This window comes from Acinonyx jubatus, chromosome A2, assembly GCF_027475565.1.
Source record: "Acinonyx jubatus isolate Ajub_Pintada_27869175 chromosome A2, VMU_Ajub_asm_v1.0, whole genome shotgun sequence".
Taxonomy (NCBI): Eukaryota; Metazoa; Chordata; class Mammalia; order Carnivora; family Felidae; genus Acinonyx; species Acinonyx jubatus.
The window spans coordinates 92,636,520-92,662,298 of NC_069383.1; the positions used below are offsets into that span (position 1 = coordinate 92,636,520).

A 25,779-nucleotide genomic window follows, 5' to 3' on the forward strand; every position below is an offset into this window, starting at 1 on the left:
GCACATTACAGGACATCTCCAAATACCTCATGCTAATCTTGAACTTTTCCTGAAAGAACAGATCTATGATGAGAAAAAACTGCGTAAAATCCCTGAACGAAAGATTCACAATTAACCAAGGACTAACGATTCCAATTAGCTTTGTTTTGCCTACCACCCCCTGCCCACCAAATGAATGCTACTACCTTAAAAGGTCAAGTGCAACTATTAATTATTGGAGGCTATACAGTTCTATTACAAAATACAATTTTCTTTAGATAAAAAGATGACTGGTAGAAAAGATGGCTTTATATATCCTTAAATGTCAAAACGTATCAAGAAAACTACCTAAACAAGCTGAAAAAGTAACTTCTGGTTTCCATTAATAACCCTAGGTATTATAGCTGCCTCAATGACCAAACTTTTTAGGAAAGTGACATGGAGATAATGGAATTCATCTACAATAAAACAACTGTGGTCAATGCTCCCAGGATGCTTTTCCATCAGACCGGTGACAGATAAGCAATTACATTCTTATATGAATGCAAATAATGTTGTTAAGTTTTGACTTCCAAGCAATATTGCTATTACTGAAAATATATGAACCAAAGAAAGTAGCTGAAATTAGAGCTGACAGATGTAATCTAGATGACATGGGTCTACTTTTTCATACAGATAGTTAATTCACAATGAGTCTATACATATCCATATATTTTTAAAAGCATAAAATACATATGGTTAAATAAGAGGTTCTTAAACCAAGGGTAATTTTATTCCCCCAAGACATTTATTTGACAATGTCTGGGGACATTTTTGTTGTCACGACTGAGTGGGAGGAGAAACACTGCTAGCATCTAGTGGGGAGAGGCCAGAGAGGATGCTAACCGTCCTACAATGCACAGGACAATCTCCCGAACAAAACGTTATCCGGCCCCAAATGCCAATAGCGTCAAGACTGAGAAACTCTGGGTTAAATACATTTCGTAAGATTAAATGCTATAAAGGCCCTAAAATCATTTTTCAAAGACTATTTAATAACAAGGGAAGTGTTCTCAAAATGTCCTATTAATTGAAAAAGTAGATCATAAAATGTGCGTTGCATGACCCCAATTTTTTTAACGTTATTTATTTTGAAGGTGGGGGGGCAGAGAAAGAAGAGCAAGAATCCCAAGAAGGTTCTGTGCTGATAGTGCAGAGCCTGACGTGGGGCTGAATCTCATGAATGATGAGATCACAACCTGAGCCAAAATCAAGAGTTAGATGCTTAACCGACTGAGCCACCCAGGCGTCCCTGCGTGATCCAAATTTTATTGGAGAAGCTTAAGGGGGGGGGAGTCAGAAGAATAAGCACCAAAATAGTAACCTTTCTAAGCTTCAGTTTTTTTCATCTGTAGAATGGGGGAATGATAGCAGGACCCCCATCACAGGGTTGATGTGACCACTAAAGACCATAGCAAATAATCACTATTGCGAGCTATTGCCCATATTTTCTATATTTTCTGTTATTATAGAAATAAATGCTATTTTTAAAGCCATTGTTCAACATCCTCTTCAAAACTTGATGTCTACTGAACTCAGATCCTTATCTCTCAAAGCTGCTTTCCTTACCGCAACACGGAGTACGAAGGTGAGAAAAAGTTGAGCCTCTAATAATTGAAGAGCTCTACTTAAGATTCACAAGATATGCAGTCTTCATAAACCCTGGTCTCTCCTTTGCCCTGTAGCATCAGAATTGCATGTTCAATTCAAGGAGGAAAAAAAATAAGGTGAAGGTTCCCGTGCCCTAAGCCATATACCATAAACAGGATCAACTCCCATCATTTATTTTATATTGGGAAAGCGATAAGAATATATAGAGGAGGGGGGGGAATGAAAAAAGCAAGTAAGCTTTTCATTTCCTTCCACCAATATGGAATAACCTCACCAATCTTCAAGGTATGCCATTCAGGTGGACAATTTCCGCCCCGAAAGCCAACATAACCCTCTTTTCCTTTCTTCCCAATATCCCTTGGTGATCACAAGATCCTGAGAAGCAGGGTTTATGCCTTTTCACTGTTCTGAACGTCACCTAACAAAATTGTGGGTACCTAATAAAGACCAGCGAAAACAAAAGTACGCAGTACCAGCAGACCGAGTTCAGTAGAAGCTTTTCTACGACCTTCTCATTTAGATTTCCGCACAGGAAAATCCAAATCATAAGCTATCAGTCAAAAGGAACTACACAGATCATCTAAACTATGTGTTCTGCAGACACGGGGGGAGGGATGGAATGGAGGGAGGCTGGGAAGTGGAAGCTTCCCAGAGGGAAGCTAGTGGCTATTCGGTTAGTGGTAGAAATTAGAATTACAGAGAAATTCACAGAAATGAAGCTCTATCATCTTCTAACTGCAACAGCAGACAGAAACCTTGCCAGCTAAAACAATGTTCATGAAAAATCTACATTTATAAGGCATGTGTTTCTTGTTATATGGGAAAGGAAAATGCTACAATTCCCAAGACTATTTTATGTTTTAGAGAAGATTAAATACCTCCCAAACATCTTTCAATTGCACACTCCATATTCGATGCAGAGAAGCACCCTGCCGGCCCCCCCGACCAGAGTCTGACAGCTTCTCAAAAATTTCAATGAAGAAACAGATTTAAAAACCTACACTAGCAATAACAATTAAGACGAAGTATTACCAGAATCAAGGAGAAACTGATACAAATGCTGAAAATGAACGGTGAGTTTATGACACACCTTGATGTGTTCCATGAAAACATAATCTGAACAAAAGTAGAAAGATGTTTAGCTTTCCCACCATCCCCCATGCCCATGACCTCGAGCCTGACCCACTCCACCAGAAAGAGGACCGCCCACCCCTTAGGGGCTGTTTTCTCCAGGAGGCGGCATCTATGTGCAACCTCTGCCCGCTGTTTCTCCATGCCTGCACTTCCAGCCCTGGCCACCATCAGTCTACCTCTTTCTCCTACCAGCAGAGACCAAAAGCCCCTAACATATGGCAGGGCATTATGGACAGTCTGGGAGCCCCAGCCATAAGCACTGCAGGACCAGGAGAACGCTGGAAGCAGGGAGGGGGGCACTGCAGGGAACCAGAGAACACTCAAGAAAGGTAAAGTTAAGAATGCATTAGTCAACTAGAAAACTGAATCTTAAGTCCAAGGGCTGGCGCTTTTTAAACACAAACAGAATAAACAGAAAATAAAAGTCGTCTCAGTACTACCTGCAGAAGGGTATCTGGCCTAGACTGTTAAGCATGTTCTATTGAAAACTCTCACTCAAGCAGAAAATGCCTAAGTTATGGGGCGCCTGGGTGGCTCAGTCGGTTGAGCGTCTGACTCTTGATTTCAGCGCTTGATCTCCCAATATGTGAGTTCGAGTCCCGCCTGGGGCTCTGTGCTGACAGCACACAGAGCCTGCTTGGGACCCTATCTCTGCCCCTCCCTTACGCTCTCTTCCCACCCCCACCCTCAAAAATAAAGGTAAAAAAGGTAAGTGCCTAAGTTATTTAAACTGTCCCATAACAGGGAAATAAAAACTTCCCAATTCATTCTGAAAAGGCGGCATAACCTGATACCAAAACTCCCAAAGAGTACATCACAGGGAAAAAAGCAGAGTTCAGTCATCTCATTGGAGAATTTAAGTGTAAAAATTCCAAACAGGAGTTCACAAATTAAACCCAGCAAATACATTAATAGAATACTTTTAAGATCAAATATCACAGAAACACAAAGACTGAATATTAAGAAATCTGATTTCATTATTTAATAGACCGAAGGAAAAAAAAACTGTAGCACCACACTGACAGACACTGAAATAGCATTTACAAAGTTCCACACTCATTTCTGCTTCTTTGAGAGAAAAAAAAGAAAAGCTTTCAGTAAATAAAAAGGTTTCTTTTAAGAGCTGAGAACAACCATTTGAAATCAAAGCCAACATGACACTTCACTTAACAATGAAAAGAAGCAACAGGACTCACTGATGTCTATTAATCACTATTTTTCAAAGCTGATCTAGAACTTTCAGTCAAGGTCAAAGACAAGAAAATGAAAAACAAATACATCATTGTTGGATGATCTCACAGAGGATACAACTGTATGGAAAGAACAAAACTCTCAAGGCTTGTGATAATTTTGTATCAACCTGATTGGGCCATGAAATGCCCAGATATTTGGTCCATCATTATTCTGGGTGTTTCTGTGAGGAAGATTTTTGGGATGAGATTAACATTTAAAAAAATTTTTAATGTTTATTTTTTATTTAATATTTTATTTATTTTTGACAGAGACAGAGAGAGACAGAGAGAGCGTGAGTGGGGAAGGGGCAGAGAGCGGGAGACACAGAATCCGAAGCAGGCTCCAGGCTCTGAATTGTCAGCACAGAGCCCGACGCGGGGCTCAAACTCACAGACCGCGAGATCATGACCTGAGCCGAAGTCAGACGCTTAACTGACTGAGCCACCCAGGTGACCCAGATGAGATTAACATTTAAACTGGTAGACTAATTTAAAGCAGATTGTGCTTTCCAGTGTGGGTGGGCCTCATCCAATCAGTTGAAGGCCTGAACAGAACAAAAAGGCTGATATAAGTACGGCTACTCCGGCTTTCTTTGACTTCCACTGGCATGACCGATGGTTCTCCATCTCCTCACTTTCAATCTGCAGGTGTCCTCAGATCTAAAATGAGTCTCTTGTAGGCAGCAGATAGATGGATCTTATCTATCAATACATTCTGACAACCTATGTATTTCCATTGGAGCATTTAGTCTTTACCTTCAGAATGATTACTGAAATATATGAGTTTAGTGCCGTTGTATTATCTGCAGATTTGTTGTTTGTGGTGATGTTCTCTGGTCCTTTGTACTCTTTGCCACTTTGGTCTTCCCCCACCCTCCACTCAGAGAATCCTCCTCACAATTTCCTGCAGGCCACAGTAACTTCTTACTAGACACGTCTCCAGAGGCAAGGGAAATGAAAGCAGAAATGGACTATTGGGACCTCATCAAGGTAGAAAGCTTCTGCACAGCGAAGGAAACAACAAAACTGAAAGGCAACCGACAGAATGGGAAAAGATATTTCCAAACGACAGATCAGATAAAGGGTTAGTATCCAAAACCTATAAAGAACTTATCAAACTCAACACCCAAAAAACAAATACACCAGTGAAGAAATGGGAAAAAGACATGAGTAGACACTTCTCCAAAGACATCCAGATGGCCAACCAACACATGAAAAAATGCTCCACATCACTCATCATCAGGAAAATACAAATCAAAACCACAATGAGATACCACCTCACACCTGTCAGAATGGCTAAAGTGAACAACTCAGGCAACAACAGATGTTGGCGAGGATACGGAGAAAGAGGAACACTTTTGCACCGCCGGTGGGAATGCAAACTGGTGCAGCCCCTCTGGAAAACAGTATGGAGGTTCCTCATAAGTTCCTCATAAGTTAAAAATAGAACTACCCTAAGACCCAGCAATTGCACTACTAGGTATTTATTCAAAGGATACAAAAATGCTGATTCGAAGGGGCACACGCACCCCAATGTTTACAGCAGTGCTATCGACAATAGCCAAAGTACGGAAAGAGCTCAAATGCCCACTGACTGACGAACAGAATGAAGATGTGGTGTATGTATACACAATGGAGTATTAGTTGATGTTCAAAAAGAATGAAATCTTGCCATCTGCCACAACGTGGATGGAACTAGAGTGTATTATGCTAAGCGAAATTAGTCAAAGAAAGACAAGTATGATTTCACTCCTATGCGGAATTTAAGAAGCACAACAGATGAACATATGGGAAGGGAAGGAAAAATAAGATATAAACAGAGACGGAGGCAAATCATAAGAGAATCTTGAATACCGTGAACAAACTGAGGGTTGCTGGAGGGGAGGTGGGTGGGAGGATGGGCTAAACGGGTGATGGGCATGAAGGAGGGCACCTGTGGGGATGCGCACTGGCTGTTATATGTAAGAGAGGAATCACTGCGTTCTACTCCTGAAACCAAAATTGCACTGTATGTTAACTAACCTGAATTTAAGTAAATAAATTTTTAAAAATTAAAAAAATTAAAAAAGGCCAACCCTCTCAAGTAGCTCTCAAAGTTCTTTCTACCTAACCGCCTTCAAACTGGGCAGCTTTTTTTTTTTTTTTTTTTTTCTCCTGTATTCGAATTTGAACTGAAACACCGGCTCTTTGGCTCTTTGGCTCTTTCTTGGCGTTGAGCCTGTGAAACCACTGGCTCTCCTGGATCTCTGGCTCGCTGCTCACCCTGCAGACTTGGGGATTTGCCAGCTCCATAATCCCATGAGCAAGCTCCTTACAACACATCTCTTTCTCTCTTTCAGATCCCTCTGATCTCTCTCAGATGTTCTCTCGCTCTCTGATCCTATTCGTTCTGTTTCTCTACAAAACCCTAAGACACAGCTCCTGCCAAGACAGACAGCTTACCGGGACTGCTGACCTCTTCCCTCCAAACCAGCCCTGAAGACCCTACAAAAGGAAAGAGGGACTCCAGAACCTAACATCCCAAGTGAGAAACTCTGGAGGCAATCGAAATCATCCAGAAGGGGGAGTTGTTGAGACCCAGCGCTCACCTCTCCCCAAGGTGGCCTCTGAGGTTTTGTTAACCACCCCCATTCACTAGAGAAATGGGCAGCAACAGCTCCACCCTGGCCTGGGTGCTTTCACTCCTGGTCTTCTATCCCTCCCCCTACCGAGTGGAGATTAACTCCCCCAGCGCTGCTGCCTCCAGCAGATCTGCCTAAAGGGCACTTTACCAGGACTCAGAAGACTCCGGGCACAAATTCTCACACTGAAACATACTTTCCAAGGAAGTATTCAAATACCAAAAAAATCTAGGGGATGCTGGAAGATATATGAAAGATAATAACAAGAAATAAGAAAAAAAATCCTGGTAAAGTTTGCTAATGCCATTAAAAAACTTAAAAAAAGGATGGGCACCTGGGTGGCTCAGTCCGTTATGCATCCGACTCTTGATTTTGGCCCAGGTCATGATCTTAGGGTTCTTGAGTGTGAGCCCTGAGCCGGGCTCTGTGCTGACAGCACAAAGCTTGCTTGGGATTCTGTCTCCCTCTCTCTCTTGCCCCTCCCTTGCTCTCCCTCTCTCTCACTCTCAAAAATAAAACATTTAAAAAATAAAAAACAATTTTAAAAAGGATGGGAGAAGGGAGAGAAAAATTATCTAAACCTAATTACCTCTTTTTACTTGTTTTATAGTATTTCAAAAAATGAACATACATTACTTCTGATTTTGCCACATCGTTGAAACAATGTCTTCAAACCCATTATTAGAAAAGGAAGGGGAAAGCTACGGTCTTTACTGGAAGCCTGTACACACCAGAAGCAGCTAATCCATTCGAGGGTGGAGGAAGGGAAGTATCCTCCAGACTCAGAAGGTACTTTAATGCCAAAAAAGTGAAGAAAACCACTCCACACCATTTACACAGGATTCTATTCAGGGTAACTTACTAATAGGGACAATCAGGCGGGCGGGCAGACAGACGATCCAGAGCACCAAGTAGCTGTTCTCCTTCCCCCTTCCCCTCCCCCCACCCCACACCCTCCACCCTCCACCACACATTCTCCACAAACCCTGGACCTCAACCCACAGTTTTTATAGAGCTAGGGGCAGGGTAGTGAGATCACTGGGTAGTTATCTACAGTGGCGCCACCTGTCCACCTGAGGGTCCCTAGCAATCGAAAGTGATGCCACCTGTGTCTGAGGGGGGCTGGAGTAGTTCTCTAAAGTGGCACCACCTGTGCACCTGAGGGTCTGTATGCTACAGTGGTGCCACCTGTGTGCCTAGGGGTCTGTCGTAGTTACCTAAAGTGGCAACAGAGGAGCCAACAAGATGGAGTCAGTGTTATCAGCACTCCTACACCATCACAGGCCAAATATGTCAAAAGCGCCCAGTGACCGATGGAAATGATGACAAAAGACTGAAACCTCAAGCTGTATCAAAGGTTTCCCCACTCTCATCCCTTCGGATACTATTTTGAGAGACTTATTTCATTCACTGAGATCTCTGGAGAAGACAATCATATCCTCAAAGAAAGAATTATGTTAACATGGGCGCCTGTGAATCTGTATATTTAAAAATGGCTGCACTATGTGGATGGAACTGGAGGGTATTATGCTAAGTGAAATTAGTCAGAGAAAGACAAAAATCATATGACTTCACTCATATGAGGACTTTAAGAGACAAAACAGATGAACATAAGGGAAGGGAAACAAAAATAATATAAAAACAGGGAGGGGGACAAAACAAAAGAGACTCACAAATATGGAGAACAAACTGAGGGTTGCTAGAGGGGTTTGGGAGGGGGGATGGGCTGAATGGGTGAGGGGTATTAAGGAATCTACTCCTGAAATCACTGCTTCACTATATACGAACTAATTTGGATGTAAATTTTAAAAAATAAAAAACAAAGTTAAATTATAAAAAAAAAAACTTCATTAAAACTGAAGGAGCTCATGGGTAAAAAGAAACCTACGGTTTTTAGAAATTAGATTTGTTATGGCACTTCCATAAAAGTCTTCTGAGAAAGGAATGCTTTCAGGTCCTGACAGGGTAGAATCAGGCCCTAATTGTCAAATGTGATTATTATTTAAACAACATTCTTGGGTATCAGAAAAGAGACACGTACGTTTTTATAAATACAGCTCCTGACAGTATCAGCAATTTCATTGCAAATATTTTCTGTGCTAAAGGCAAAGTGCTAAGTGAGTAAGATCATCCAATCACATTATTCACTGTGTTCGTTTCCTATGGATGCTGTAACAAATTATCACACTCAGTGGCTTGGAACAACACATTTGTCGACTCACACTCCAATACAGCTACCACTGGGCGAAAATCAAGATGCCGGAAGGGCTGCATTCCTCTGGAGGCTCTAGGAAAGAATCTGTTTCCTTATCCTTTCTAGCTTCTAGAGGCCACATGCATTCCTTGGCTGTGGGGCCCCCTCCTTCCCGCACCTGCAAAGCCAGGAAAGTCCTTCCCACATCATATCACTCCAGCCTCCTCTACCTCTCACCTGCTTGTAGAGACTCTTGTGACTATACTGGTCCCACTTGGATCATCCAGAACAATCTCCCTATTTTACAGTCAGCTCAGGTTCCATTTGCAACCTTAATTTCTCTTGCCATGTAACATATTCACAGATTCCAGCAATCAGGACATAGGCATCTCTGGGGAACCATTATTCTGCCTACCATTATTCTGTCTATTACTGAGAGGATAAAAATGATAGTGGGCCCTGGAGCTGGATGCCCCAAGCCAAACCAGAAGCTAAAAGTTCTCACTTGCTTATCCCTAAATTAAATCATGATCCTTCTGAGGACACAGCATGGGCTAAAACCATTCTCAGCTTGAGTCAGGAGGTCCTTGGTATATCTGTTTTTGACAAAGGATCTCTCAAAGCTCTGGTTTCACGATCTCCAAAAAAAGAACATAATGCCAGTTTCCTATAATTGTTGGAGTCATGTAATCAATTCATCTATTCATTCGCAAGCAGCTCTGTTAATGAGACCTTAGTGGCAGGGGCCCTGCCCTCATGAAAGCACCAGGCCCAGAGGTGGATGAAAGTAACAAAGCAGCAGCAGCAGCATGCTTAATGCACACCTTCCCATGACAGGCAAAGCACGAAATACATATCAGCTCCATTAACAGTCACACAACAAATACGTCCCTTATGAGCATTCTGGATGTCACCATTTTGTGACACACAGTACAAGAACTTAGAAGAGCATCAAAGACATTGCCCAAGCCAATCTCTCTTGCGCCCATTCCACTGCCATGAGTCACCATGACTGCTTCTATACAGATGGCCAATGGCCTCACCTTGGCAGATTCAAGGGTGAATCCCTAGAGCCCCTCTTACTAATCCTCTCCATGGCCACCTGGCACAGTTGGCCATGCTTTTTCCTGCAATGCGTTCCTCCCTCAACTCCTCGAACACCACTCTCATTTGGCTTTCTTCCTACCTCACTGGCTACTCTTTCTCAGTGTCCTTTGCGGACTTCCCTTCATCTAACAGGTCTCAAAAATGTGGTAGTACCCCTCAGGTCCAAGCATCAGGCTTCTCATTCACCCAACCTCAGGCCCTAAATGATCTCATCCAGTTTCATGGCATTAAACACCATCTAAATGCTGACTCAGAACTTGTCATCTCCAGCCCAGACCTGCACTAGTCTTCTTTATCTCACTACGTACTTGACATTTCCACTTGGAAATGACATCTCCAGCTTAAAACAGCCAAAATGGAACTTCTGATCTACCCCACCACCAACACCTGACCCTATCTCAGTTGACAGCTCCACCTTTCTGGTTGTTCACCCTTGATTCCACTCTTTCACTTACACCCCCATGTCCTAGTCAAGAAATCTATTGGCTCTACTTCAAAAAAGACCCCAAGTCCTTCACCACCTCTAGCTAGAGCTCTGCCAAAGCCTCCTATGTGGTCTTGTAGCATGCCGCCTACTTGTTGTCCCAAGACTTTTTTCAAACAGCATCCAGGGTGCTCTCGTGAAAACAATACCCTCCGATGGCTTCCCATCTTACAGTAAAAACCAAAGTCCATCAGTTGGTTTATAGCCTCTCTGTTCTGGCCACTCACTCCTTCACTTCCTAACACTCAGTTCCAGCCCCAATAGCAACCTCAAAGACGTCTAGTGCAACCCTGCTTGAAAGTACTGTCTGCTCTTCCTTTTCCGTACAACAACTTTCTCCCATATATTTACTCAAATGTCATCTTATTAGAGAGGCCCTCCCTGACCACCCAGGGCAAAACAGCACCACAGTCCCTTAATTCAGTGTTATTTTCATCCACAACTTTTGCTACCACCTAATACGTAAGTTTTGGTTTACTGTCTGCCTCCTTCATCAAATATTGGGGTATCCTAGAACCCAGAAAACAAAAGTACTCCATAAATATCTGCCAAATACATAAAATGATCAATCAGTCCATCTTGGACTAATTTTTCTCCTGTTCAAGGATATATCATACCAGAGTCGTGTTCATCTTTTCCCTAACAAATGGTAGAAATACAGGTTCACAAATCTGTATTTGCATCCAGAAAGTTTCTACTAAGTTTCCAAAAATATAATTTTTATAATATATGCTTCAAAGGGAATGTTTATCCATGCCTGAGTGATGCAATAATCAGTAGAACCTGTTAATATTAATAGCTCATTAAATGAAAGAGCAAATTTTTGATCCAAAGGCTATTTGGAAGGATATATTATAACCCCATGCTCCATTTTTCTCAGCAATCAATCTCATAACAAGGTACATTACCATTTTAGTTACTAGTTGCTCTAAATTTGTTTATTAAAATTAATACATGTAAAGAATCAATTTGAGTTTCAATAAATGATTCACCATGTTCTACCCACCAGGTAAGATAAATAAATTATTTTTGTGTGATGCATCTTCTGATTAAAAAAAGCTATCTCCTGATTTCTCACAATGACTGGTTTTCATTTTAACAAAATGAAAAGAACAATCCTTGTCGCGGATGCATCTGGAAGTTGCCTTTTATTTTAATATTAATTTCCCATTCAACATAGATTGCATTCTAGGTTTATTTTAAATAGGTTCGGTTATTTGTCAGTCCACCTGGTTTATTAAAATTAATACATCTAACATATTCAAAGCAATCTGATTGGGACATTTGCGAGGAACCAAGCCAGATGTGAATGGGTCTCTATTCAGGAGGCATGTTTATTAATAATGGTAGCAAAAATCAAGACAGCGGTGACACTAATTAGCTCTCTGTTATTACATGCCGGGCCCAGGCCAGGGGTAATGTAATTTACATGCAATCTTCACTTCAAAGGAACTTACTACAGGCACTGAGTCGTGTTCCCAAATAACAAAAGGTCACCGGAACCCTCACCTGGTACAAAGCAGACTGACTACTGCTCCCACAGGTGTTCTCTTCCCTTGCCACTCCTCTTTAGCCTGATGCTGTTTCCCTTGTCATTCCTCTCTTCGCTGTGCAAGTTTCATCTTGAAATGTTAGGCTAACAGTTTGATGCTCTTGCTGCGAAGTCCTTTGTATGGCACACTAAACTCTTTGCAGATAAGGTGGAATACACTTCTAACTAAACAATACCCTAGGAACCTATACTCAGAGGAAGCCAGGTCTAAGAAAATACATCTCTGCCCACAGCAGAGCTGCCTCAGGTTTCAGCTCTGTGACCAAAGTACTCCATGGGACATCATTTCTGGTCCATTAACAGGCAAGACCCTACAGAAGATGAGGACATTTCTGAGTTGTTGATGCCACAACTTCCTCTCCCTGCACCACTGGTTCTACTCAGAAGCAAATCCATGTTGTGTTAAGCTGTTAAAATTTTGGAACTGATTGTTACTGTAGCATAGCCAACCTCTCCTGCCTACTATAGTACCTGACAGAATTATGGATCATATTGGAGGGAATACTCCATGCAGAGCACTCAGCACGATACATGGTACATAAGGAAAGGGACTTGAAGAAGTTGAAATAATTGATGACTCTTCAGGATTTACAGAGTTTTATTAAAATGCATATTGTAAGAATGAAATGAATCAGATGTTAGAATTCTCTGGCAAGGATTTGAAATTTTTTTTAATGTTTGTTTATTTTTGAGAGAGGGAGAGAAAGAGAGAGAAAGTGCAACCAAGGGAGGGGCAGACAAAGGGAGACACAGAATCCAAAGCAGGCTCCAGGTTCTGAGCTGTTAGCCTGGAGCCTGACACAGGGCTTGAACCCACGAAGTGAGAGATCATGACCTGAGCCGAAGTTGGAGGCTCAACCGACTGTGCTACCCATGTGCCCCTCTGGCAAGGATTTCAAAGCAACCATCATCATCGCTTCTCAGCCTTTTGGCTAAGATCAAGTGTAAAGCATCCATCACTGGGGCACCTGGGTAGCTCAGTCGGTTACGCATCCAACTCTTGATTTCAGCTCAGGTCATGATCTTGTGGTTTATGGGATCAAACTCGGCATCAGGCTCCATACTGACAGAACAGAGCCTGCTTGGGATTCTCTCTCTCCCTATCTCTCTGCCTCTCCCCTGCTCATGCTCTCTCTCTCTTAAAAATAAACATTAAAAAAAAGATATTTAAAGCAACCATCATAAAAGTGCTTCAATAAGCAAGCAATTATAAATTCTCTTGAAACCAATGAAGTAATATTTCAGCAAAGAAATGGAAGTTAAAAAAAAAAAAAAGGCATGGAAACTTTAGGACTGAAAAAGAAAATAACCAAAGGAAATAACTCAGTGGATGGGCTCAACAGTAGAGTGGAGACGACAGAGAACATAACCAATGAACCTGAGAACAGATCAACAGCATTTACCAATCTAAACAAGAGAAAGAAAACTGAGTGAAAAAACATGACCAGAGTCTCAGGGACCTGTGGGACAATAACAAAAGAGCTAACATTCAAATTACTCAAGTCCCAGAAGAAGAGAGAGTGAATTTGAAAAAGTAGTCAAAGAAATAATGGCTGAAGACTTTCCAAATTTGGTCTAGGACATAACCTTACAGATTCAAGAAGCTGAGCAAACTCCAGTTAAGACAAATCAAAGAAAGCCACACCAAGAGACATCATAATTAAGCTTCTGGAAACTAAGGCAAAAAAAAAAAAAAAAATCTTGAAGGCAGCCTGGGAAACAGGACACATTACTTACAGAGAAGCATCAATGACAGCACATCTGTCATTTGAAATGACAGATGCCAGAAGGGAGTACAGAGCAGTTTTCAAGAAAAGAATCGTCGACCACAAATGTTTTGGTGAATATCTGGTGATACCTGGTGAAAATATCCCTCAAAAATGAAAGCCTAAAGAATGGCTAAAGAAGTTTTCTAAATAGGAAGAAACAGAAGATAGAAGATAACACAAGGCTTAGGACTTTCTTTTTTTAATGTTTATTTATTTTTGAGGGAGTGAGCACAACCGGGGCTGGGGCAGAGAGAGGGAGACACAGATTCCAAAGCTCTGAGTTGTCAGCACTAAGCCTGACACGGGGCTCGAACCCACAAACCGTGAGAGCATTCCCTGAACTGAAGTCCAACACTTAAGTCACTGAGCGACTCGGCACCCTGGAGGCTTAGAACTTTAAAATGAACACAGGAATGGGTAAAAATTGGGGTAAATTATCCTTCTTGTTATGAGTTTTTAAGATATAGTTGAAGAAAAAGTTTAATGCCAACTCTCTGACATGGGTGCTCAATGAATGTAAATATTTAAGACAACTGTGTTTAAAAAGTGGGAACAGGAGACAGACATAAATGGAAGTAAGGTTTTCATACTTGACCAGTAGTGGTAAAATATCAAGGACACCAGCAGACAGATACGTTATATATGCATATCTTAATACCTAGAGCAACATTAAGAAAACCATACAAAGTAATACACTCAAAAAAAAAAAAGAACTATGGATATGTTTTAAGAAATATTTAAGAATATTTAAAAAAGAGTTTCAATTAACTCACAGGGAAGAAACGAGAAACAAGAGAAATGAAAAGCAGAGGAACCAGAAAATAAAAGATGGCAGACTTAAGCCCCAAAATATCAATAATTACCTTAAATGTGAATGATCAAACCATGCCAATTCACAGACAAATTGGCAGAGTGGAAAAAAGTCAATCTGGAAACATTACACATCGTGCGGTTCAATTCATATAATGTGCTTGAAATGACAAAACTACGGAGAGAGAGAAGGGCTGCCGCTGGGGAGGGAGCGGCCGTGATCATTCATATAAGCGAACCTTGTGGTGAACTGCTCTTGCATCTTTACTGCAGAGGTGATCACCCGACTTTTCACATGTGACAGAAGTGCACACGACTGGGCGCCGGGGTGGCTCAGTCGGTTAAGCATGCGACTCTTGATTTCAGCTCAGGTCATGATCTCCCGGTTCGTGGGATTGAGCCCCGTGTCAGGCTCTGCACAGACAGCATGGAGCCTGCTTGGGATTCTCTCTCTCTCCCTCTCCCTCTCTCTGCCCCACCCCTGCTTGCACTCCTTCTCAAATATGTAAAAAAATATTTAAAAAAAGAAGCGCATAGAACTAACACATGTACACACACATGCACAAACGATTGCATGTAAAACTCGTGAAATCAGAATCAAGTCCCTGGATTGTTATCAATATTGATTTCCTGCTTGTGATGTTGCACCAAAGTTATGCGAGATGTTATGCTTTGGGAACTGGGTGAAGGGTATACAGAATCTCTCTATTATTTCTTCTAACCGCATGTGACTCCACATTTATCTCAAAATTAAAACTTAAAAAAAATCTTCAGATATGAGTGAAAACATAGGATATGTGTCTTTCTCTGACTTATTTCACTTAGCATAATACACTCCATTTCCATCCACGTTTTGCAAATAGCAAGGTTTCATTCTTTTTCATTGTCAAGTAGTATTCCGTTGTATATATACAACCACATCTTTGTCCGTTCTTCACTTGATGGACAAGAGCCCACTATATACACTGTTACGTTAGCTAACTTGACAATAAATTACATTAAAAAATCTTCAGGAAAAAATGTACACCAGAGTTAAGAACAATTTTTGCCTTATGTAATCTTGGATGAAATAAAGACAGCAAGAAACAAACCAAATCTTTTCTCCTAACTCCCTACTTTGAGTTTGAGGTAAGAAAGGGAGGACAATGCAGTTTCATTCTGAGTCCCATTGCTATGCAACCCAAAAGTTCTGTAACATCTACACATAACACAGTAAGATTATGTGCAGAGATTAATATGTTTTGTTAAAAAAATAATTATATTGTTTTGCTAAGTATGTAAGTAATGCCTATTTGCAAAACTTTAGAAAATTAAGGCAAATAATGATAGTAAATAAAATAAGAATCACATGATCCAATGACAACATGGTCTTGTGATCTTTTTTTCTATGCTTACATGTGGATTTTGGAGGGTGGAGAAAAACTGGATTATACTCTAAATCAGGAATCATTAAACTACAACCAGCCCATCTAGCCAGATGCCTGTTTTGGTACAGATTTCGAGCAAGTTTTTACATATTTATATGGTTACATACCTACATAATATCCTCAGTACTGCCTCTTTGTCTGCAAAGCTTTAAGTATTTACTATCTAGACCTTTACAGAAAAAGCTTGCCGGCCTCTGCTCTAAATGACATTTTTGCAAAAAGCTCTTACCAATTATAAAGATAATACAATTCCTTTCTGGATATTTAGCCTGTTTCTAAATTTTTATATTATAAACAAAGTTGCAATGAACACTCTTGTAGCTAAATGTCTGCACACAAAGATGGATGTACTTTTCACAGGAGACAAACTTATACCTAACATTTACTTTATAAATATTTTATAAATGTTTATGTTATTATTTTCTAAATAGGTAACATTATTTATTTTATGGCAAAACAGGAATTTATTATAATTATTAACGTTATATATAAATTAACAAGACAATTCTCTATTCCCCAGAAAAGAAGCAAAGTTCCAAGATTCTGAAACTAGTATTTTTTCCTACTAGGTGAACAAGCCAAAATCTGTAACATCACCCAAAATATCATTTTATACACAGGCAGGAGTTCCAAGGGAGTTTTTTCTTAATCTTGCCCAATTCTACAAAGGCACACAGAGAAGAGTATGGAATAAAATTAGAGAGGTCACAGTGAAGTTGGAGGCATTGTAACTACACAGTAGAAGACCAGGCTTTGGAGTCAGACTGCAGGATTCAAATCCATTTACCAGCAGATGAGCCTGGCCAGTTACCTAAACACTGTAAGTCTGTTTCTTCATCTGAAGCAATAATCAGGGCCAAATCTTGGACTTGTTACTGTACCTAAAGAGCTCACCAAAGTGCCAAGAGCTGTTTCCTACACTAAATGAGTCTGGTTTTGTAATAATCTTCATTATCAAAGTAGAGCGTGAACACTGCTCATTCCACTACACCATCTCTGCTCCAAAGAGAGCTCAGAACTTTCTTCTATAAGCAGTAACTTGTGAGATTTTAACAACAAAATCCCAGATACTAGTTTGCTCATTTGTTTTTCTTTAAAAGCATATTTAATATGAAAGCATATTATTTGTTTCAGCTTGAACAAAACCATTATAAGAAGAATCAAGAATGGATTAGAAGGTACCACTTTAGAAGAAAAAAACCTGAATATAGAGATATCAATTTCAGGGGTTTTTTGTTGTTGATTTGTTTTTTGTTTGTTTTTGAGAGAGAGAGAGAAAGAGAGAGAGAGTATGAGAGAGAGAGTGTGTATGTAGGGGAGAGGGGCAGAGGGAGGGGGAGAGAATCTTAAGCAGGATCCATGCTCAACACAGAGCTCAACATGGGGCTTGATCCCACAACCCAGGGATCATGACCCGAGCCAAATAAAGAGTCGAAGTGTTAACTGACTGAGCCACCCAGGCGCCCAAACTCCAGGTTTAAAATGTCTTTTTCAAAACTTTAACTACTAGTGGAGTTTATGCAGTTTCCTACAACACAGCTGAACTGGATGCTTTGGAATCTTCTTGACTCTCCACCCAGCCCGTCTGCCATATACTATCCCACACTTCCCTTTGAGTGAACTGGAGAAACATTTCCTCTTTGTCTTCTGCTACTGCCCAGCTCAGATCGCTACACCCCTACTTCTCTCTTTTGGGGCCTGCACTAGATCTTCTGATCATGGGTCGCTCCTTCCAGTTTATCTATCACCGGCCCCTATCTCCACCCTTAACAATCAAGGCTTTAGCTGGCTCCCCAGTGTCCACAGGATCAAGTCCAAACTGTCTGGTCTGACATGTTAGTAGCTTCACAACTTCACCCTAGTTTCCTCATCCAGCCTCATTTCCAACTTCCTCCAAATTCTAGCCACAGGGAGTGCCTCACGGTTGGCTGAACGCACATGCACTTTCATGACTCGGTTTCTTCCTGAAGACTTGCCCAGCCTTTCTGCCTAGATTCGTCTTCCATATTTAATTCTTGGAGACCCCAAATGAAGCCGTTCCCGACCAATCATCCACTCCTCTGTGCTCCCGTAGCACTCTGCCACAACCTATGCCACAGCAATCATCCCTAAGTACTCACAAGATCTTGGAGCTTCAAAATGGGAATGAAGTTCTTTTGAACACAGACTTCTTTGTTATGTTTTTCAAGAGTAAAGCACCATTTAAGAAATAGTCTGGCTTATGATATGAAGGTGGGATAAACAGCAGACTATATATTAGAAACAAATAATACTACACATGAGGACCACTTCAGTTATCCCACAAAATTTGCCACAAGTCATTTAGTATTAAGATGAATGAAAGACCCTTAACTGTGTTACCTATTAAGTAACATACTAGGGGCGCCTGGGTGGCTCAGTCAGCTAAGCATCTGACTCTTGATTTCAGCTCAGGTCATAATCCCAGGGTCGTGGGATCGAATCCCGGGTCTGACAGTGCAGACCCTGCTTGGGATTCTCTCTCTCCCTCTTTCTGCCCCTCCCCCTGCTCACATACTTTCTCTCTCAAAATAAATAAATAAACATTAAAAAAATAACATACTCCCTTGGTTGAAATATGGTTTTGAATTTCCACTTTAACTGCAAAGTACAACTCAAAATTCTTAAAAGTTTTATATGGTGACATATACACCTCTGTCAATTATATTAATTATACTACACCCAGCAATTTCATTTTATGTGGTTGCAGGTTCCAAGAACAATGAAAAAAGCACAGACAGTTCTGGGTTGTTTGGTTTGTTGTTGTTTTAGAGAGAGAGAGAGCAAGAGCGATCAGGGGAGAGGGGCAGAGGGAGAGAGAGAATCTCAAGCGGGCTCCACACTGCAGGACATGGGGCTCAATCTCACAATCCTGCGATCATGACTTAAGCTGAAATCAAGAGTTGGCCGCTCAACCGACTGAGCCACTCAGGTGCCCCAACAGAGAGTTTTGAGCAGTTTGTTTTCCTTTTCTGAACACACAAAATGAGAATTTGGAAGAAAACATAAGGGAAATGCTTTGTAACACCAGATTTGTCGATGATGTCTCGGATACGACACCAAGAGGCAGGGAAAAAAGCAAAAACAGATAAAGTGGACTACATCAAACATCTGACAAGGATTAACATCCAGCATATATAAAGAACTCCTCAACAACAAAAACCCAAAGAACTTGATTAAAAAATGGGCAAAGGACTGGAATAGACATTTCTTCAAAGAAAATATACAAATGGCCAACAAGCTTGTAAAGAGGTGCTCAGCACCACTGAATCATCAAGGAAATGCAAATGAAAACCACAATATCACTTCACACCTGTCAGGATGGCTGCTATAAAAACAAACAAAAGAAAAAGAGAAAAAACAAGGGTTGGCAGGGACGTGAAGAAACCAGAACCCTTGTGCCCTACCGCTGGAAACATTAAATGGTGCAGCCTCTATGGAAAATAGTAGAGTGGTTCCTCAAAAAAAATTAAAAATAGAATTACCACATGATCCAGCAATTCCACTTTTGGGTACATACCCCAAAGAACTAAAAGCAGTTGTCTCAAAGAGATAGTTTTACACTCATGTTCGTTGCCACACTGTTCACAAAAACAAAAGGGTAAAGGCAACCCAAGTGCCCATCAGAGATGACTAGGTAAAATGTGGTTTGTATATGCCATGGAATATTATTCAGCCTTAGAAAAGAAGGAGGGGCGCAATCCGTTAAGCGTCTGACTTCAGCTCAGGTCATGATCTCGCCGTTCGTGGGTTGGAGCCCTGCAACAGGCTCTGTGATGACACAGAGCCTGGAACGTGCTTTGGATTCTGTCTCCCTCGCTCTCTGTCCCTCCCCCGCTCGCACTTTGTCTCTCTCAAAAATAAATAAAAATTAAGAGAAAAAAAAGGGGGGAATTGACACAGGTAACACAACAGATGCACCTTCAGGACGTGATGCTAAATGAAATAAGCCAGTCACAAAAGACAAATACGTACGGCATGAGTCCACTTACACGAAGCACCTAGAGTGGTCAGACTCCTAAACACACAAAGTAGAGTGGTGGCTGCCAGGGGCTGCAGGGTGGAAGAACGGGGAGCTGTAATCCAAGGGGCACAGAGTTTCAGTTGTGCAAGATGAACAGGTTCCAGAGGTAGGTTTGCTCAACAGCATGACTACACTAAACAATACTAAACTGTACGCTTAAAAACGTTTAAGACGGCAAATTCTACATTATGTGTAGTTTACCACAATTAAAAATAAATTTAAAAATGTTTTAAGTAACAACTTTAGAATACCCTAACACTAGGGTCTTCCCAATATAAAAGCTGTCTATAAGAAATGCAGCATTTCATAAGGAAACAGATAAATTGTTACAATTCCATGGCTGAAAACGCTAAATACTGTTGCTTGCAGAAATGGAAAAATACTGGGGCACCTGGGTGGCTCAGTCGGTTAAGTGTCCGTATTCGGACATGTCGTATTCAGGTCATGATCTCATGGTTCGTGAGTTCGAGTCCCACGTCGGGCTCTGTACTGACAGCTCGGAGCCTGGAGCCTGCTTTGGATGCTGTGTCTCCCTCTCCCCTCCTTCTCCCCTCCCCTGCTCACACTCTGTCTCTGTCTCTCTCTCTCTGTCTCTCTCTCTCCAAAATAAAAAAACATTAAAAATTAAAGAAAAAAAGAAAAGAAAAGAAATGGGAAAAACACCTGAGCACTTGAATAAAGAAAAGGCAGAAGTATAAGGAGGAAAGGCCTGCCCTGTGCAAGTTGAATTAACCATTATAAAACCTAGTGGGAAGAAGAGAAAAGGAAAAATAAAGATTCTTCGGCAACTGAGCAGTGTCTCACAATCTCAATCCTATAACCGGAAAGTGATTCAAATGGACAAACCCAAGACAAAATGCTCCAAAGGCTGGATTGTAAACCAACTCGCTACACCGAAAAGCCCCAGACTTGTCTACCACCAGCCTGACTACCTCGCTGGCCCATGGACCCATTAGACGCCACAGTATTGGGGAGAACACCTGCTTTCCCAGGGTCTCGGGGAGCCTCTCCAAGCCCTCAAGTGGAAGCCCCAGGCTGTAGAATGGGCACCAGCGCTACCTTTAAAACACAAGCTGAGAATCACTAGCCTACGTGGACTGCTTGCTTCCCAGGTGCTAGCACCATACAAGATGCTGTGCAAAGAGCAATCTTACCTAATCGTCACGGCAGCCACACAGTCAGCAACGACCCCATTTTCTGTAAGAGGAAACTGAGGAACAGAGGAGCTGGGTGCTACCTCCAAGGTCACACAGCAGGTACAAAGTACAGCTGAGATATGAACCTGAGGCCGGACTCCAGTTCCCTCAGTCCCCACCTATCAGAGCTAGACAGCAAAATGCTGGGGGCTGGAGTTTGAACCCACTTCTCCCATGAACCTGCTATATGACATTACGACAGGTTACCTGCAGGGTCTCGGTTTGTTCAACTTTGAAAGAACAACCTTGGGGCGCCTGGGTGGTTCAGTCGGTTAAGCGGCCGACTTCGGCTCCGGTCATGATCTCAGGGTCCGTGAGTTCGAGCCCCATGTTGGGTTCTGTGCTGACAGCTCAGAGCCTGGAGCCTGCTTCACATTCTGTGTCTCCCTCTCTCTCTCTCTCTCTGCCCCTCCCAGACTCACAATCTTGTCTCTGTCTCTCTCTCTCTCAAAAACAAATGAACACACACAAAAAATTAACAAGTGTTATGCCATATCTATAAGCAAACTCTGCAGTGCCTTATCAGGAGCCCCAAAGAGATTATCACAGGTCTTTAGTAGTAAAGGTATTAGGAACCATGCCTGCAGCACCAAACTACAAACACATAATAGCATAACATATAAGATGTTCTCCAGATGAATATGTTTAAGCCCACCTTTTCCTTGAAAAAGGAAACAAATTCCATGTAATAACTATACGCAATATCAACCCAAATTTATACATTATACTGGCTATAGTCACATTGGTGTGAATTTCCAGCAGGTTATCACACATATTTTTTTCACTCCTCTGAGCTAAATGAAATAGTATAAGGAAACAATATAAGTATTATTATAAGTCCACCCATAAAATTGGTAGGTTCATTAGTTTCTGTTATACTTAAACCTATTTCCTATGCTTAGTCTTGAAAAGAAATTTGTTTTAAAAAGCCCACCCTATAAATTACTTTATTCTCCTTAAAATACAAACTTTAACAAAACTTAGCTTCTTAACAGTTTTTAAGGAAGTGACTTTCCTCCTTTTTATTTTATGAACTAAACTCTAATTTTGGTGATTGATAAATTACACCAGTGAGCATGCCATACTCGTTAAAAGAATGAAGAAAAAAATAAGTATGGTAGAACCTACAGCGATTGTTTTAAAATTCAGATTTTTAAAGAGGCCAAGATTAGTTTTGTAGAACTTTGTATCAAATTTCCCACTGCCAAGGCACTTTGGGTTAAAGTACTATTCAAGATCAGGAGAAAGTGTTTTGTTCCTTCTCCTGCTTATTTAAGCCGATCCATTTAATATTTCTGAAGACTGGGGGGCGCCTGGGTGGCTCAGTCAGTTAAGCGTCTGACTTTGGCTCAGGTCATGATCTCACAGTCTGTGAGTTCAAGCCCTGCATTGGGCTCTGTGCTGACAGCTCAGAGCCTGGAGCCTGCTTGGGATTCTGTGTCTCCCTCTCTCTCTGCCCCTCCCCACTCACGCTGTCTCTCTCTCTCTCTCTCTCTCTCTCTCTCTCTCTCAAAAATCAATAAGCCTTAATTTTTTTTAATATATTTCTGAAGACAACTGGCATGTTGTTCCCCAAGGTTCAATCACGTACTGCCCTTCGCACCCCAGTCCCCACGAGGCAAAACAAGCACGGGATCATGTGGCGACAAGAAATCCTCAGGCTCCTGAACCACCCACCTTACCTCAGACTCATCTGTAGATTCTTCGAGAGACTCAGTTTCCTGCAAAGCACAGAGGGGGAGAATGGTCAGAAGAGGTGACAAAAGAATAAAATATAACATATTTTTGAGGGAAAAGGGTCACCACATCCCCGCCACCAACACCCACCTGCCCTGCTGGGAGGTAATTTGCAACCACAGTTGAAAGGACTCCACATGGTGTGACCCTCCTAGGCCTCCCTCCACTTCCCATGCGTGGCAGGACTGAGACGGTCACTCTGGGGCCACTCAGACCCACTGCTCCTGCTGACCTCCCTCGGGTGGTCAGCAGGCTGACGAATGACCGCGGGAACTGTCATGGGAAGACACAGAAGGCTCTTTCCTTCGCTAAAAATGGAAACGGGTCCAGCAAAGCAGCCTTACTGATCACGGAAGGGAAGAGGAAGCTGCCGTCTCAAATTATCCGTGAGCCAATTTTTATACTGAAAAGCCCTTGTGCTATTAATTACTATGCTATTAATCTGGTTGAGTCAAAATGATGGTCTTGCTTAAACAGCTTTTTACAAAAGAATTCCCCTAGAGTGGTACCTATCAGCCGTTGTGCAAACAAGCTGTATAATTTACATCCACTCTTAAAACCATTAGCCAGAAGACGAATTCTTCCATTTAACACAGTTTCCCTCTTGCTAGAGCATGAATCTTGCTGTTCTGGAGAAAACAAAGCAAAAAGGGAAAAATTGACTCAATCCTGCTAATCTCTCACCTGTCCACTGAAAGAGAGAATCTGCTGATGCCACGCATCCTCAAAGAGGTCAGCAAAATGAAGATTTACTTAACGTACTTATAGATATCAATAGCAATAAAAGGTTACAACTAATATGCTGACACTGAATGTAAGCATTTTGCAACAATCCATGAGCTATACAAGAACGAAAAAAATGGGGCAAGGACATCTTGGAAAGTACTAATATTTTTCAAGAAAAAAAATAAACATTTTAACAAAAGTTAGATGCTTCTATTACTCAGTTCTGGTTGCGAAGCAGGCTAAACACAAATCTGGTGTTTGCACACATTTTAATTTCATTCATAGGAAATTCCTAAGAACCTTGCAGGTGACAGGCTGCCTCTGCAACAGCCTTGTGGACAATACGGTACTTGCTCTGAGAGGCCATCTGTGAAACGGGGACGAATGTGACTTGTGATTAAGAATTTTATTGTAGTTGTGCCATTAACCACGATGAACATGAGAATCTCCTCCACACCCCGACGCGGTAAGGTTCTTCTAAGTACTAGAAAATGCTTATTAATATGGAGCTACGATCTCACCTTAGGAACTTTTTGTTCTTGGCACCAATAAGACACATAAAAAAATCCAATTCTTCTACTACTTGACAGTTCTCCAGAGAGTTAATGACACGTATCATGCCTGCCCTTCTAAATTGTTTTTCCTCTGTGCTAACCATCCCCAGATCCTGGTTCTCATCCACTTACCACCGTGATCCTTCTCTTCTGGACACACTCCATTTATTATTAACAGTCACTATTCTGACATCTTTACTGAACATCTATTATATATATCCCACAATGCTAAATGCTTTGTACCCAGCATCTTAGAATTTCCTAATGACCCCTGAGGTAAGAACACTGAGGCTTAGAGGCTGAACTTAACGACTTCTGACACCCTTTCCGCCCCTGACTGTCCCTGAATAGTAAGTTACTAACATTCGAGAAACAAGGCTTTGACGACCATGCCAATGACCTGCCCCTAGATTTCTATCCCCAGCTCAAGAACTTTAAAGGAACACTGGATTACTCTTTTCAGAAAAGTGCCATTAAACCTAAGGAAGGTTTTTTGTTTTTGTTTTTGTTTTTTGAGATACATTCATAAAGACACATACGGTAAAAGGACAAATGTTCCATTTACGTTCTTCGTTAAAACCAAAGCGTAAGTCTCCACCCACCAATTTCAACCAAAAGCTCAAAATCAAATTATATTCTTTTCTTTTAAATTTTTTTTAACCTTTATTTATTTTTGAGAGACAGAGTGTGAGCAGGGGCAGGGCAGAGAGGGAGAGAGAGAAAGAAAGACAGAATCTGAAGCAGGCTCCAGGCTCAGAGCTGTCAACACAGAGCCCGACGTGGGGCTCAAACCCACGATGAGATCATGACCTGAGTCGAAGTCGGAGGCACAACCGACTGAGCCACCCAGGCGCCCCAAAATCAAATTATATGCTTGACTCTGCACCAAAAACCATGCGGTGCCAGGCTGTGATACCAGGAGGCATGAGACTCTCAAAAACCCGAGCCTGCAGAAGAAAACCAGGCTCTCACAGAAGCTTCCTGTGGCTGTTGGTATCAGTGAGAACATTTACTCCAGGATATTCTCAAACTTACCCCCGCTCCAGCATGAACCTCCCAAACTGAGCTGCGGCCTCAAGAAAAATTACACTTTTGCCCGCAATCCTACCAAAGCCATGCAAGAGTGACTTCAGGAATGAGCCTGGTCTGCTACCTCCTTGCTTCATCCACTGAAAAAGCCCCGCTGCTTAATGCCCTGGGGACTGAGGGGCAAATCGGAAGACATGAAGTGAAAGTCCCAGAGAGGGCTCCAAAAGCCAGGCTGAACGGTGGGAAAGGTTACGGTTTAGAAAGGGGCAGTGGTTTTCAACCGTTTTTTAGCTTCATACTCTAGATCTTTCCAAGAACTTCAAACAAATCATGAAAATACAAGTTACAAAACTGTGTTGTTTTCTAAGTGAAATAAACCAGATACATACTGCAAGTACATGAGGCAGAAAGTAGAACAGAGCTTGGCAGAGGCTGGGGGGAGGACAGGGTGGGGGGTTTAGGATAGGGTTTAACAGGTCTAGATGAGAAGTTCTGGAGATGGACGGTGGGGACAGCTGCACTGACAATGCCAATGC

General features: G+C 41.7%; 1 protein-coding gene across 2 annotated transcripts in view; it reads right to left on the minus strand.

Moving 5' to 3' along the window:
* The window catches only part of VPS41 (VPS41 subunit of HOPS complex), a 183,462-nt gene that overhangs the window by 150,798 nt on the left and 6,885 nt on the right, over positions 1 to 25,779 (minus strand). For both annotated transcript variants that reach the window (XM_053218649.1, XM_015071615.3), the window contains exon 2: positions 22,880 to 22,918. In XM_053218649.1, coding sequence (XP_053074624.1) covers positions 22,880 to 22,918 — 39 coding nt within the window. The remainder of the gene's footprint in view (positions 1 to 22,879; positions 22,919 to 25,779) is intronic.